General features: G+C 41.0%; 1 protein-coding gene across 1 annotated transcript in view; it reads right to left on the bottom strand.

The window, feature by feature from the left end:
* Positions 1 to 956: 956 nt before the first annotated feature.
* The window catches only part of SLC28A3 (solute carrier family 28 member 3), a 52,453-nt gene continuing 37,169 nt past the window's right edge, over positions 957 to 16,240 (bottom strand). The window contains exons 8-17 of the mRNA XM_052778850.1: positions 15,471 to 15,551; positions 14,341 to 14,421; positions 13,174 to 13,299; positions 11,891 to 12,021; positions 10,908 to 11,076; positions 9,066 to 9,263; positions 5,849 to 5,930; positions 4,914 to 5,012; positions 4,230 to 4,353; positions 957 to 2,332 (exon numbers count right to left, since the gene is read on the bottom strand). Coding sequence (XP_052634810.1) covers positions 2,194 to 2,332; positions 4,230 to 4,353; positions 4,914 to 5,012; positions 5,849 to 5,930; positions 9,066 to 9,263; positions 10,908 to 11,076; positions 11,891 to 12,021; positions 13,174 to 13,299; positions 14,341 to 14,421; positions 15,471 to 15,551 — 1,230 coding nt within the window. The 3' untranslated portion in view covers positions 957 to 2,193. The remainder of the gene's footprint in view (positions 2,333 to 4,229; positions 4,354 to 4,913; positions 5,013 to 5,848; positions 5,931 to 9,065; positions 9,264 to 10,907; positions 11,077 to 11,890; positions 12,022 to 13,173; positions 13,300 to 14,340; positions 14,422 to 15,470; positions 15,552 to 16,240) is intronic.

Genomic DNA, 16,240 nt, shown 5'->3' with positions numbered 1-16,240 from the left:
CTTCCAGCTTAACCCCGAGAAGGTGAAATGCACGGTTCCCTTTTTGTGTCGAGAGACACAAGGACCTCTACACATGTGAAGTCCTAGCACCATCACAAGGACAGAGGGAAAATAGCCACTTGAAAGCACGATGGTACTTTTTAGCAATCCCCTTCTGCTTTTGCTGCTTGCTTTTTTTGCATTTAGAATGCAACCTTCCCTATATATCACCTTTTGATTAAGTCATCAGCAAACGAGGTGGGCAATCTCTTTGACCAGGTATAGGTAGAGCAATGTCACATATCCTCTGCTAAAATTGCCTTCCATGTAATCCTGCTATAGAGAAGTCCCAAAAAAGAAAAGAAACACACCACATCTCTTCTGTGGGAGGAAGGCTGCTGTCTCAAGCTATATGAGAGGCTTTTTTAGAAGTTCATGCATGGTTGTCCTTACTAGCCGGAGTAGCCCTTTTAACCAGCTTACAATTGCAGCAATGGGAAAAGCAGCCATTTCAAAAGACCAATATTAAATAGAGCATGCTAGGGAGCAGCAAGGAGGGAGAGTGCCAGTGATGACTTATAAGCAGGGGGTGTGGGAGGTGTTCTGCTTGACAGTGAGAGTTAATGTTTCTGATTAATTTCCCTTGAAAGAATATATTTCTCTATTTCAGACTCTAAACTTACTTGAAAGCTAAACCCTGCTATAACCAGGATGCTGGCTAAAAATTGTGGACCAAACCCATGCAGTTTTTTTAGGACAGGTTTGCATAAAATATTTGAGCCTATATCTGCCATAATTAGGATTAACAACATTCTTTAAAAGCACCAAAAACTGAGGTTGACATGCAGTCTCCTAAGCCTAGGTGGATGAGGCCAAAGAGAAGCACCTAACAATATGAAACCCATTATAAAAATCACAAATAGTAGTAATACTAGTATTTATATTTTTTCAGAAGATTAAGTTAATAAACTGAGTTTTACAGGAAACTAGCATCTTTTACAATAAGTCCAAATAAATGCCCCCTGAAAATAGCTGTACTGGCAGCTGTTTTAAGTTCATGAATCTGGATTTCCCAGAACAGATTCTGCAATAATTAATGGAAGACTGAAAAGTTAGTTATTGTTTTATCAGAATAGACTGGTTAATTTCTATCTGCACAAGTTTTATTTGGGAGGTATGTCAGGACTTTTGTTCCTGTACTTCAGTTCTTAGCTTTTTTTCCAAGTCTTTGGCATTAACAATGTCATAGGATAGGAATATATATATTGCAATCTTTTGCAGAACAATCTGCAAACAACTTTTTAGTTTTGGAGTCATGAAAGGTCTGAAGCTTAAAAACATAACAGACTTTCGTCTTCAAGAGGATCTTCTAGAGGTGTTCAAGATCTATTAATGTTGCTTTCACAGGGAGTAGTTAAGATTGTGACCTGATTTTACCCACATTTGGTTTGCAGCATGGCTCTGTTGTTTCTGGTAGGAATACTGCTCTGAGCTCCTGGTTGGTGACTCCAGGCTCAATTTTCACAATTATTAATAACAAAGATTGAGAAGAATTGATACAGGAAACTTTCTTTGGATTTTGGACACTTCCATTTATATGAGTTATCTCCAAACAGGAGCCAACCTCCTGGATCAAGATGTGGCCTGGATACCTCTGGGGGCAGAAAGACAGGGACTAGGGCACACAGTGGCTAGTCCCTGATTTGGGTGCTTCAGTGACCAAGCTGGTGAGGTGCACCCATGTTAGCAGCTCAGTTACCAGAAGAAATGTGCAGAGATTTCTGAGAACAGAGTCATTTATCTTCGTGCAGTAAAACCACTTCTTTGGTATCAAAAAGAGCAGAAATAGTATTAGGAATGGATGGCAATTCTAACTATTATTTCTAGTTCACAGCTTTCTGTAAATGACACTCAAAATCCTCTGAATCTGATTTTGTTCTTGCCTACAGCAGTTTAATTCTACAGATTCATCAGTTTCAGGGTAGAAATGAAATCATGAGTATCAGGCTCAGAAATGTTCTCCTCTTCTGATCTGTAATGGGAGAAGACATCTGCAGCAAGAGGTGTCTTGCATTTATCCTAGTTTAATTTATGAGTAATTCCAAGCAAGTCAGAGGAACTGGGCTGGTAAGAGATGGACAATAAAGGGCGGGGGTGGGGGTGTTCACAATTGTTGTGGAAAAGGAAATTTCTACCAAAGAACACAGCTCTTATTTATGATCTATCCCCACCCCCCAAATAAGACTTAATCCAAGTGCAATGAAAAGCAGGTTGATGCAGTATTTGGCAACATCCTTTCCAGGAACTCAGGCTGTAGTTTCCTCCAGGGAAGATCTCCTGCGAATGGTTTACACTGGAGAAGGAGATAAAAGCAGAAATCAGATATACTCCTTTTCTCTTATGGGAATCTCTCTCTCTCTCCCCTCCCCTCCCTGTATATGTAGTACATGTATATATACACACACATATGCACATACACATGCACATGCGCACACACACACATACTTTCTCCAAAGCAACTTTAAATGTGTTCAAATTTTCATGAGAAATGAAACAGAGAGAAGACTTTCCAAACACCAGCCATGTGCCATGACCAGATGTTCTCCCTTTTTATCAGGGTGATGCCTGGTTTTCTGTATAAAGTCCTTGTGCCCCAAGTATATCTTCTTAGATAACTGAAATGATTGAGGATTTCACTTCACTATTCAATGTTTTTGCATCTTCAAAGCATTTGCTCAACATTGATTCTGGTGAAAACAGAGCAAGTTCTTGTCTTTGTAGCAACCTGGTAGAGTTAAAATTAGTGTGATGAGGAAAAGTTGGAGTGATGAAGAAATATAAGTGAAGGAATGTACCCAATATCACAGATGGTTTTTACTGTGCAAAAAAGTTTTTGACACTGGTTCAATGTTATGATAAACTCATTTGGAACATCAGGTTGCAAGAACAGAAATTCCTTGCAGTGGTATGCAAGCACTGATGTTCAGGCAGAAGCTGGTGATCTTGATATCAACAATAATTTTCTTAAATTACCTTTCTGTGAAATCTAAAAATGTTACCATAAAAATAAGGCCACCTTACATATTGTACATGCCCATATTCACAGCTACATTTTATGTCAAGACACGGAAGGAAGAAATGTGTGTCAAAAGAATAATAGAGAGAGAAAAAAATCACCTGAAGTTAGAACTGGAATTTTGATTCCTAACATGAGGAGTTAACCACCACAAGAAATCTCAAGTTGCCACAAGTCTTGACACTAAGAAGATGTAACAAGATACCTCTCTACTACACACACAAACCCCCTCTTTTAGTTAAGCAAGGGGGTGTGAAGGCAGATCCAGTGAAATAAAAAAAATTCTGAAAAATTTCACCATTTGGAGATTTTTGTTGGGACAATTCTTGCAGGTTAGATTACAGCAACTTCACGGTTACATTTACATTGTATGTTTTTGTTGTAGACAAATGCTCAATCTCAGAGCATTGTCTTTGCTAAAAGAAACGTGAAAAGAAGGATGAAATTCTTCTATTTTCAATAGCATGGAAAAAAGCTGAATTAGAGTACTTATTTCTAAAGCAATTAGTTGTGCAAATGTAAAAAAAAGCAACACATTAGGACAAATTTAAAAGGTTCTTGCCATAATCTAAATACATAGAACTTTGGTTCTTTGTGAAGCAGTGTTAAGTAAGTCTGAATATACTCCTTATTTAATATCATTATTTCTTTCCTCTCTATCTTGGATAGAGAATTATCAAATACAATTTACCTCAGAATATTTTTCTACCTCGAATGTGTGTAAAGTTTTCTATGTAAACAGGCACAATTACTATTATCGTCAGCCAGATTAATAAACAGCAGAAGGAAAAGATCTTGGTTTTTTTCAGCTAGTTATCCTCAGATACTATGTTAACATTATGTTAGTTCAAATATTTGATTTATTTTTTGTTAATATTTGAGATGAGCCTGAGCTAGACCGCTGAATCTTTTAGCCTTCTGGGAAGCTCAGGTTTGGACAAAGATTTTTTGAGTTCTCTGTTGGTTCTGTTTGTGTTTGGCGTGTAACAGAGAAATGCCCAAGAGAAGGAAAGCAATTCAGCAGCATTAAAATATTCATTTCTTTAAAAGATGCAAGTTCATGGATAGCAGGTGCCTAAGAAAAAAGCCAAATTAAAAAAAAAAAATTGGGCTTTTAGAGAATATGTGAGGTCCCTAAATTATGCTGACAGAAGGATAAAGAGTTCCTCAATACCTGGTAAAGAGCTGCTGGCAGCATTCAACTACCTCTGTGCCGTTGGCAGGGAAATCTGTGGAGTTGAAGGTGTTTCCTAATAAGATGTGGCAAGGAATTTCCAGACCAGGGACAGTCAGCATTCCTGTGAAGTAATTAACAATTTTCTTAATGGCTAATGAAGAGGAAGATAAGACTTGGGGTTGTCAGTCACTGGGGCATGGTAAGATGAAACATTCTGGCCGCTGTTGAGTCCCACCTTAGGACAGTTTAATTAACTGCTCTGTAGGAATACTATCAGCCCAAAATATCAATTTAACATTAAGGTAAAAAGTTGTTCAGCTTCCCCCTTGCTCCTTCTCTGTTACACTTCTCTGTTTCTGCTCCATAATTTCTTCTGTATTTCTGTAGCCAGTGGTGTGGAGGAAGGATTTTAACTCAGCTATAACTTGCTTTGTTCATGAGTCATGTGTTACACACAGACTAACAAAAAAAGAGGTAAGACATAATGGAAGAAATAAAATAAATCTTTTCATATCCCAGTTTTCAGGAACCTTTCATATTCCGCATATTGACTTTTAATTCTGCCAAACCCGAAAATACTAGCGTTTGAGTGACCGGAGTCGCCCAGCTGTGTCTATTGTACCGAGGCACTGCCACCCGGTGGTCACTGACTGTAAGAGACACCAAACTTGAGTACGGTACCTGCAACACAGGCTGTCATGAAACAGGCAACAGTTCCTGCAATCATTGCTCTGAAAGCACCACCAGCTATTTCCTTTTTTTTTGAGGGAGCAATGCTTGCTAGGAAGAAAAAAAGTGTGTGTCAAACATAAATACATATAGACACAAAGAAGATGAACCTGCCAGCTCTCCCACCACAAGAAATTCCCACCCTGCAGTTTGAACTAGGAGAAAAAAGGAGGGAAAATGAGACATTGGCCATTTGAAGGCCTAGTGCCAATGTTGGCTTTCTGTTAAGAAGGTGGCTTGTGTATAAAATGGAGACTTCTGTTTGGTTTGGCAGTTCGCACATCTGTGCTGGCTGATGGCAGCTTTCAGAAGCAAACCCTGGGCACAGCACCGGGGTCTGGCCCCATGGCTGGGTCCTGCTCCTCCATGCTGCCCTGCTGCTGGTACCACGGAGCCCACCTGGGCTCCAGGGTAAAGGCGGCTGCCAGCAATTCTGACCGCCTGGTGAGGAACCCAGATGGTTTTTCAATTTTTCTTTTTCCCTCGAGATCTGAAAAGCCTTCCCCCACCCCCGTGAGCCTACTGCACATATGCGGTATTTTTAAAGGAAACAGCCAACTTGTCTTTCAGACCAGCAGGCTACAGAGAAGGTTTGCTCCTCCTGAAGCCCAAGGGCTGTACTAGCTCAGGTTCATGGTGTAAGGGCTGGACAGGGAGGCCTATTGGCAGGGCTTGGTCCCCCTCCTTCCCCTCAGCCCCTCTCCCAGTACCTCCACACCAAAGCCTGCGCCCCTCTGGGAGACCTCCCATGCACAGTTGGGTGCTAGGTCTCAGCAGAGCAGCTGCTCAGCCCCTAAGGCTGCTAAGCTTCACCCACAGCCTGTTCATTTGGGTGTTTTCTTCAGGATTTGCTTGCCAAATAAATTGTCTGTGAGAAGTGTTCTTACACAGGCCTCCTATTACCAGTCCCAGGGAGCCGAAATTGGCAAATCCACAAAGACCATAGGTGGCAATGACTTCAGAGCGAACCTGGAAAACAAACACACATCCTGTTGAGTGGTTTGAGACAGCTTGTGCTGATTTAGAGGTCTGAAAACATGGTATTACAGCTCAGGGCTCCAAGTACTGAAATCACTCCATTTTGCTTGGTTGCTGCCCCAGTGTGCGGCTTTCCGCAAGGTAGGCTTATTGTCTTGCTGAAAGGTGCAGGCTTTCATACCCACTGCCCATGTGAGGACTCATAAACCATGTGATGGTTTTATTTTTCGTGTACATTGCTGTGCCTTGTTGAATTGAGTACTAGTAATTAAAGACAAAATATAATTCTTATCTTACTAGTGGCAATTTAGTTGCTGTTTTCTGAAGGAATGAGTCAGAGAGCTGTAACTCAGCTTGTTGTTCATAGCTGGACTGCCTCTATAGGCTTGGGGAAGAATGGCTGGAAAGCTGCCCGGCAGAAAAAGACCTGGGGTTGCTGGTTGACAGCCAGCTGAATATAAGCTAGCAGTGTGCCCAGGTGGCCAAGAAGGCCAACGGCATCCTGGCCTTTATCAGAAACAGTGTGGCCAGGAGGACTAGGGAAGCGATCATCCCCCTGTACTCGGCACTGATGAGGCCGCACCTCGAATACCGTGTTCAGTTTTGGGCCCCTCACTGCAAGAAAGACATTCAGGTGCTGGAGTGTGTCCAGAGAAGGGCAACCAAGCTGGTGAGGGGTCTGGAGCACAAGTCTTATGAGGAACGGCTGAGGAAACTGGGGTTGTTTAGTCCGGAGAAAAGGGGGCTGAGGGGAGACCTTACCGCTCTCTACAACTACCTGAAAGGAGGTTGTAGCGAGGTGGTTGCTGGTCTCTTCTGTCAGGTGGCTGGTGATAGGATGAGAGGAAATGGCCTCAAGTTGTGCCAGGGGAGGTTTAATTTAGATATTAGGAAAAATTTCTTCACTGAAAGGGTTGTCAGGCATTGGAACAGGCTGCCCAGGGAAGTGGTTGAGTCACCATCCCTGGAGGTATTCAGAAAGCACGTAGACAAGGCACTTCAGGACATGGTTTAGTGGGCATCACTGACGGTTGGACTCGATGATCTTAAAGGTCTTTTCCAACCTGAATGATTCTATGATTCTATAACACTCTGTTGAAACCTCAAGTTTTGGTATATATCCCTGACTTCTTTGTCCCTGAACAAGCAGCGGGATTCATGTGCAAAGCTGCTCTGTGCATGCTCCACCCTGTGCACAGAAGAAAAGGGAAGTGGGTCTCCTAGACAGTGGGTGCTTTGATATGCTAACAGGCAAAGGGACATTATCATTTTGGAATCCCCATTAGAGACTTATTTCCTTCCTACCTTCAGGCACCTACCTCCCCTTGGGCAACAGCATCTCAGTCTGGACCTCACAGCAGAGACAAGTTTGGGTTGACCTTTGCCCCCATGGAGGGACGCCTCATGGGACACGAAATTACTTTGTGTGAAATCAGGCTACAAACCTTGCAAACCTTCAGACAAATGTAGTTCAAACATTTTGGGGAAGGAGGCAACATACCTCACATATCTCAGCACATGGATTTTTGTTCCCCTGGCAGCTTTGAACTCCTATTTACTGTGTTTTAGGCCCAAGCTGAAGATGCCTGAGTGAGTGTTCTAGTACGTTTCCTGTTTATTAGAAGTTTCTCTGTTTCCATTACTGTTTTATGAAAAGCAATTTGTAGAAATTTTCAATCCCTCTGCACATATGCAGGAAAAAGCTTTTCAAGCACCCACTCTACCTGCTTTTCCTAGAAAAGGCTTTGTGTACTGTGATTTCCCTGCTTTTATTTGCACTTTCCTCGCTCTGAAAACAGGAAGCCTTGTTATTACTGAGTTCAGAAGACAGCTTGTTTGCTCGCTTTGATTGAATATCTGTGCCTGGATGTATTAGAGGGTTCTGAAACTGAAGAGAAATTAAAAGTGGAAGTCAAGCGCACTCTTACCTGAAGTGTTGTGCCATAATTAAAATGGTTACTGCCCAATTTTTACTTCTGTTATGAATCAAAATTATTTTTATATCTTAGAGTTTTTTACTATGGAAGTTAATATAGCTCTTTATAGGTATTAGAAGTGAACATGGAGGTTCTATATGACAACTTACTAGGAAAAAAAAAAGAAAAAAAGGTGGAATATGGTTGATGGGGTCTGCATTTTAAGGCTGACTCCTGGATTAAAAAAACCCCTATTCACTCATTCAGAAGTTCAGAGCCATATTCCCCTTCTAGAACATAGCATGATTATAGTAGGGCAGATCAAAGGTCCATCTAGCCCAGGATCCTATTTCCAGGAATTCCAGGAACATTGGTAACGGATGCTCAGGCAAACGTGAGTATTTGATCAGACCACCTGGCTTTCTACCTCCACTTGTGAAATATGTTCTTGTAAGAAGGAACACAAACGGTCAGGAACATGTTTGCAGTTTTGTATGTAAGGCAGGTATCCACAGCATCACACCAGATTAAATGAAGAATAAAAGCTGTACAAAAGGATGCTTCCTAATTAAGGGTACTCTACAGTGACAATTTGTTTTTATTTGAGGAAGAAAGGCCAGTGCAGGTGTAAAGCCAGATATCATGGTTTTCTTTGCCTGTGCTTAGAATGAGGACAAATTCAGCACAGGCTGTGCATGTGGATGCCACATGGGGGAGCAGTCATGGCTGCAAAGGTCAGCCTTCATCACTGCATGCTCTTTGCCCGTGTGCACACACCTAGGACGCCCTTTGTATTGCCACCTATAGGTTTCTTCCTCAGTGCATTGTATCCTCCACTGAATCCTCCAGTTCTTGCCCAGGATTTTCTTGGGATAGTATCTCATAGGGAAGTGCTAGCTAAGAATGAGGTAAGAAGAAACTCACCTTCAAGGCAGCCTTCATCTTAAGTGCAGTGTCCTGTGGGACATTGCATGTTCCCCAAAACTATGCCTTCCTTTTGCTATGCTTGTTTGAGATAGCTAGTGTGATGATAGTCATGGCAGCCTCACAAAGCAATGCTGAATTTTCATAATTGAACTCTGTCACTGAAAGACACGCTTTAAGGTAATATGCAACCATTATCTCTTTATGCCCTTATTAAAAAATAAGTTGAGTTTCAGCAGAAAAGTATTAGATCCAATAAATCTGTAGAATAGAAAATGTTACTTACAGTCATATACTGTTTCACACCATCAATGTACATGCTCCCACCCTTTTTTCTGTTGTGAATCAGTTTTGAGAGGCGCTCATAAGCCACAAATTCATTGAAGAAAGTTTTATAACCTAGTAGTCCACCGACAATAAAACTGTCTTCCCAGTCTACCCCCATCATGAAAGAGAATGGCATGAAGACATAAGCACAAATGTTCTGCAAAATATGTAAGACAAAGCAGGTCAAAAGATATGGTTGGTCAAAGAACAATGGCATGTGGTAAGTTCTCTAAATTTAAAATAAGGATGGTTTTATTTCAGCAGAGGAAAATTGGTCTTGAATTCTTACTGCCAACGTGTCTGGGAGACAGCAGTTTTAACAGTGAAGTATGCCTGAATAATTTTTAAAAGACTAACCCAAAATCTAGATAAAACAAAGTAATTAGTTATGTCCCTGATTTTACACCTAAGGTAAAACAGGCTTCTGTGCCTTTTTTCCCCCCACAATGGCTTCAGATTGGGCACTGTGTTTGAAGCAAAGACTGAGGGTTGAGTTAAAAGAGCTGATAAAAGAATTGAGAAGCCTAGTTCTTCTGCTGATTAGATCAAGTGTGTTAATGAACATGCTTAATTACCAGGTTATTGGACTTCAACGGGTGTAAACAAACGACTTGTCTCTGCATAAAAGTTGTGTATCTGACATAATTAAAGCTGTACCTTTTTGCCTAGCTTTACAAGTTCTATGCAAATTTTAAAAAAATTCCATATCACAGTATCGCTGATTTTTATATAAGAGAGAAAATAGCTCCAGCTGTGAAAGGGCTTTGTCAGGTTGTCCTTAATGAATGTAACTGAGGTGTTTAAGCAGTTACTATTCCTGGTTGGTTTCTCTGCCTGCAAAAGGCTGGAAGTTAGTGCCTCTCAAAAGGGATGGATGGCTGAATGCAACATATCTGTGGGTCTCCACTCCTTGTGGGTTATCTATCTGTCCAAATCTTACTCCATCTAGCAGTTATTAAAATACCAGCCTTTGTACATGAATGTGGCTGAGGTATGCATACTTGTGCCTTTCCTCTGCTGTGGGTGTCTGTGCAGTGGGATAATGTATGGAAACTGCGCAGGGTAACATCTTAATACTGCTGAAGCCACATCTGCTATGACTGACTGCCTATTCACTTCTGCAGCACTTTATTGCAATGTTACATCCTTGTTTCACATGGGACTTTTATCAGGAGCTTGCAAAACAAAGAGTTCAAAACCATTGAACCAAGGTGGTTGCACTGGGTCAAAAAATGATGTATTGACCTAGGTTAAAAAAGAAATCCTGTTTAAAACCTGTTTCCTCAGCTGAATGATTTGGGTGCAGTTTTACAACGTAATTGTGTTGAGAACTAATGAGTATTGAGTAGGTGTGGGTTCAGACTTGCCCCAGTGTCCTTGTCTAAGTGAAGATAGTGAGCAATTAAGGGCTTGATGGGGCTCTGAAGCTAAAGCCACTTTAATGTTTAACTGGAGAAGATGTTAATGGCCTGGCAAGTGTGTAACCAACAGATCTGCTGCACTGCCATGTCAGAGGCGGCAGGTATTAGCATACAATGCTCTGTAAACGTACTCTGCTAGTTAGCAAGAACACCACAGAGGGAAGGTACACATAGACTAATGGATACAGAAATATTTACATGGCAACAATTTTCCTTTGGCTGTAAAGACTTTTTCAAGAACATGCATGTAAAAATACACATTTCTAGATCATATTAAAAAAAATCACCCCACCCCCCCCAACAAAACCACACAGACACTTAATTTGAGAAAGACAAATTATGCATGTATATAAGCTGCATGAAGGACATGGAGACCATACCTCAAAGTTCAGCTGTGGATAGTCAAACAGATTGCCCACCCAAGAGAGGGCTGAGTCAAGGAAAGCCAGCAGGGCAAGGAAGGAGATCAGATTCACGACAATGTTTGCTACCAGCAGGATGGAGGTAGAGGCACCTTGACTGGCTGCTTCCAGCAGGTTCTTTGATTCACTTTATCAATGAAAAGAAAACCAGAATGTTAACATTTTTAAATTCAAGAACAAATCACAGAACTAAAAGTTACATGGACTTGATTAGAAAACTACTACTGATGCTGTTTTTTCACTCATAAGGAAAATAATGATGAGGTGGAGTAGGTTTTTGCTCTTGATCCTCATGGGAGCCAGTGGGAGGGTATGCTTTTGTTGCCTTGAGGATGAATTCTGGCACATTCGGGGTTAGGCACGATCTGGATCAGGTCTCCGTACTGTGACTGCCTGTGGCTCCACTGGGACGGGGGAGTGGGCATTGCTCTTCTTTCAGGCACCCCTTGCCTCATCTATTAATGAACAGCTCCTTACAAACCTTTTTCCTTTGCCTGTTGTTCTCAAGGCAAGTGAGTCTCCCTGCAGATGGGCAACAAGTTCACTGCTGTCATTGTTGAAATGATTGCTCCACCTTTGCTTTTGTATGTTTGCATTTACAGATTTATTACAAAGCAAAGAGCAACAGAGCAAATGGAAAAACCTCTTGGTGGCTCACCTCAGGTAGGCATTTCCCTCTTTCTCTGGAGAGTTTACTGTCTGGCCCAGGTCCTTGTTGTCTCTGTGCCTATCCCAATGGGTAGTGATACCACCATACGTTGTAATAGGCCATGCTGCACCTGAATGCACAAACTACTCATTTGGGGTATATTGGTGTGTAATTAATTTATTGATTACACATCTACCAAGTATTACCCCTAAAGCTTATGTGTGAGGAGTTATTTTTCCAAACCCCATTTTTGCATGAGTGTTACTATTCACTGGAGCCTAGATCAGCTTACCCTTTTGCCATTTGTAGGCCACCCCTCAGAGTTACTGTTGGCTTTTCAGTTTCGGGCCAGAATAGTTTGGAGGTGGCTAATGATGCTGGTGCTGACATGACAGAAGCAGTCAGTAGGTGGGAGGCGGAAACCTAGAATTCCGTGTGACAGAAAATATGCTGTGATAACTACATCATGCACAAACATAGAGAAAAGCAATTAAAATTGTTAGATGCTTGGATGATTTTTCTACAGGGGATCATTAAAAAGTTCATATTGCTCATAAGGAAGAGAATGAGCAATACAGGAGAAAAGCCAACTGGAGACAGGAAAAGTCTAAGTAGTGGAAAGTATGCAGTAATCTTTCCAAGAGGCAAACTGCTTCACTCCTCTCCAGTGGCAAGGCAGAAGGCAAAAGAAACAACAAAAAGCCAGGTCCATCAAGTGCAGCTGGGCGTAGCAATAGCAGAGTAGGTGATTGAGAGCCAGCCAGCCTTCCTTTACGCCCCCTGCGTGCCCTGTAGTGGCAGAAAAGTGTTTTTGTCCCTTGAAGTTGTGTTTTTAAAAAAAAAATTTTACATGGCCTAACAGAAAGTCTTCGATTCCTCTTTCAACCCTTCTTCCACAAATTTCTACACAAAACAACTTCTTTGCTAACTGCTACAGTATTTCCATCTGTCCTTTTCTTCTCTTACTCTCTTGGACTTTTTGGCCAATAATCCCTTCTTACCTCTGCCTCTCCATTTTATTTTATTCATATATGGAACTAATATATTTATCAACCATCCCACAGTGACTCTGTTCATAAATCACACCTTCAGCCCTGTTGCCAGCCCCTTAGCAGATAAGATGTTTACCACCCATGTTTGTACAGCATCATTAGAACCTCAGTCACAAGTCAGGTCTTTAGGGTCATACGGCTAGCAACACTTCCTGAAGCACTTTATCTATATCACTGCCACAGAAGTGGGAGGGTTGATCAGTTAATTAGTATATTCCACATGTCAGTTCATCTGGACTGTAGGAAGGTATTCAAATCAGTCATTTCCATGCAGCTATGGCAGGAAGTCTCTCTGCATTACTTAGGTAGGTGTTTGTGCTACTTAACAGTATCTTGAAGGTCAGATCTTGGTATCTTTTTTACTGTCAGAATACAGGGGATTTTTGTGGTTAATTCTTTCAGAAAAAAAAAAAAAAAAGATGGGAATGACTCAGGTATAATTCCAAAGCATTTTACCTGGGCTTCTATACTTACTCGATTTCAGGTCAACAGTGTATTTTCCAGTTCTCTTTCCCCATCTTACCCCAAAAGAAATATATGCTCCTAAGACACTTCCAGCAATAGTTGAGAATCCTGCTGTCATGACTGCATGGAGTTCAGATCTGGTGATGTATGGTAAGTAGGGCCCTACCAGGAGAGGAGACTCTGTCTGTAAGTGAAAAACAACTACCAAATTAAGAACTTCCTAATAAACTCTCAGAGGTTTATTTTATTAACAGGGCAGAAAAACAAGTGGCTGCATCACACCTTCTTAGATATCTTTGACTAGTTAATCTTAGTGCTAATGAGTGCTCTGAATATTAATAGGCTGGGGGTTTTTTTACCCTAAGAAGGAAAATTGTACCAACATCCATCTTGTCTGAAGACAATGTTTGCTGGTTTGATGTCTGCCCCAAAGGTCCAATGAAATTGCCAAGAAATCCTAATCCAATCCTGAGTGAGTTAGGGACAGCACAGGTAAGGCTGTGTGTCAAGGGAAATGTGTACTAGCCACTACGGGCAGCTTAAAGCTCTCAGCCCCTCTGGCATATGTGCAAGCACATGCTGGAGGCAGTGTCATGAAGAGGTACTAGTTTAAATCTTGAAGCACTGGGATATAGTGATGCACCACTGCTAAACAACTGATATGCTAATGTCGCTTTTGGGCTTGGATGCTACTTGGTCATCTTTCCACATTGCTCTGAAGCCTGGGACAGACACTGCTGTAGTGCAGGTTTAATGGATTTCCCATTAAAGTGGGCTGGTAGACTGTCCCATGCTTTTGTGGCTAAGGCCTTGCACAGCCAGCCCTGGATCTCAGTTTTCTGCATTGTCTGTCTCTCTTGCCCTTGCCTGACTCATATGCCCTCTTTTCACCCCATTTGCCTTTTCAATTGAAAAAAACCTGAAATTGTTATTTCTTCATAGCCTTGGAGTAGTCTGGCAGTCTTTTTAAGAGAGATCTATGACCTACATTTATGCTTGACTTTCTGTTGGGAAAACATATGGTTTCCAAAACCCACCCCATTGTGCATCACTGCTGACATATGAATGTATTGGAATTCTGGAAATCAACCACCTGTCCTGCTGTACTGGAGTCCTAGCTTTGTATGAAATGATGATTTTTTTATACACAGATGCTCGCTGAGCAGCAGTATTTCACAATACTCAGTAATCCTGTGCTAGCATGTTTTTCTATGCTCCAACTCACCTGTCCCACAAATATGTTACCCGCAGCTACCAGAGACTCAACAGGAGTTGTCCCCATGAAAACCTGCATTATCCAACCAACCTAAAACGATTTAAAAAAAAAACCAACAAAACACATTGGCCTGGCTATTCCATGCACTTGTTGAATTAATCATGTCAATGTAAAAGTTCTGAGACACCTTACAATATTTCCTGAGTTAATGATTTCAGCTTCAAGATATGTTGAAATAAGCCAGAGGAGGAATAATTTAACAGAATGGAGAGTACCCCAAGCTCCTCCTGGGCACTAAATTGTTAAACTAAATTAATCAAAGCAGGTATTTTGATGTGTCCTTATCACTTATGTATCTGTCCAAAGGACTTGGATCATAGGAAGGTAAAAAAGGTGAAATTTAGATTAAGGCTAAAAATGCCTCATAGAAATTTTAGCACAGTATTTCAGCTAGGTGAAATTTGTGGTGTTTATGTAACAATTCTGTGAATGAGAAGGACAAAGGACTTTTTAAGACTATGTTCAAATAAGGTTTAACTACCACCATGCAGGAAGATCTTTTCCCTCATATGTTAAGTACACTGGGTGGACAGGGCAGGAAATGGACTTTTGTGGACTTGCTCTTATCTTAGTTGTCACTGGCACTGGACATAGGACCTGACAGAAATGAACACTTAGAGCATGAAGTGAGGAACCAGCCTCTGATCTTATTCTGGGGATCTGTGATAGGAAGGTATACGCAATTGCTACTGCAATGCTTAGTAGAAAGCAGAAATCCACTGTCTGGGATGTAAGCTCCATCCTGCACTTTGGGGGCTGGGAAAGGGCCAGGCAGAAAGGAAGATTTATGCAAGTATGGCATCTAAACACAGGAACACTAAAACTAGCCAGGCAAATCTAACCATTACTATGATGTTAGCAATAAAACCAGGTTGGGGGGAGGAAAGTGTGCTATGTGATGCCAGTTAGGATTTTACAGTGGTAACATTTGGAACTATTTCCAGGTTAAAAATAAAAAACTACTTTTCATATGCCTACCCCTAACTAACTTGGTCTGGGCCAATGCTACAGTTTGGCTGCATGTGTGCAAGAAGTGTCCCACACTAGGCAAATGAATATCTACTGGCAAAAATTCATACCTTTCCAATGAGCCACTGCATGAATCCAATATGGTAAAGCATAGACATTACTGTGCTGAAGAAAACCACAATTGGCAGGACCTGATTTGGAGACACAAAATCATTAACACTTCTAGAGTGCGTTTCCTTTCCTTGATTCTGTAGGCCATTTAATTTTTGAAAAAGAGGCTCATGTTTTTGGAGATATACTTAAAGGTATTGAAAAGTCATCATTAAGTTTACTCTTACGTTGCAAAATTTTTAACCTTCTAGACTCGTTGTTTATGTTTGTGGTGGAATTAACTATTTTTCATGTAGCTATATAGTTTTCTAACAGGACTGCAACAGTTTTGAAACTGTCTGGTTTAACATGATATGCATTAGTTTATAGCCATGTTTAAGTCAGCTCAAACATTTACTGGGCAATGGCATCTACAAAGACTTGGATATGTGCATCTGTAGACTTTGAAAACAATGAACAGAAATATATACAATGGGACTGTGGTGTAGAATTCAGAGCTCAACTTCTCTGTGTCTGTGTTTAAAAACCACAGTTTAGACTGCTATATGAGCAGAAGTTGAAGAGATTTTGATTGCGGTTGTAGCTGCCTTTTAATAGTAACCTATAGAAAAACCTCTTTTATTCTGCTTTATTTGTAGCATAGATTATGCCAACGTGGAGTATTCAAGAGCTCTGTAACTGTACACAGAGACAGAATCTGTTTAAAAACAAATTCATAGGTGTATATTTATTAAATATAAGAAGTGAATATAAGTACATTTCAGTGGAT

Source organism: Harpia harpyja, chromosome Z (assembly GCF_026419915.1).
Source record: "Harpia harpyja isolate bHarHar1 chromosome Z, bHarHar1 primary haplotype, whole genome shotgun sequence".
NCBI lineage: Eukaryota > Metazoa > Chordata > Aves > Accipitriformes > Accipitridae > Harpia > Harpia harpyja.
Note: the sequence above shows the minus strand (reverse complement) of the source record. Positions and strands in the feature narration are given on the sequence as shown.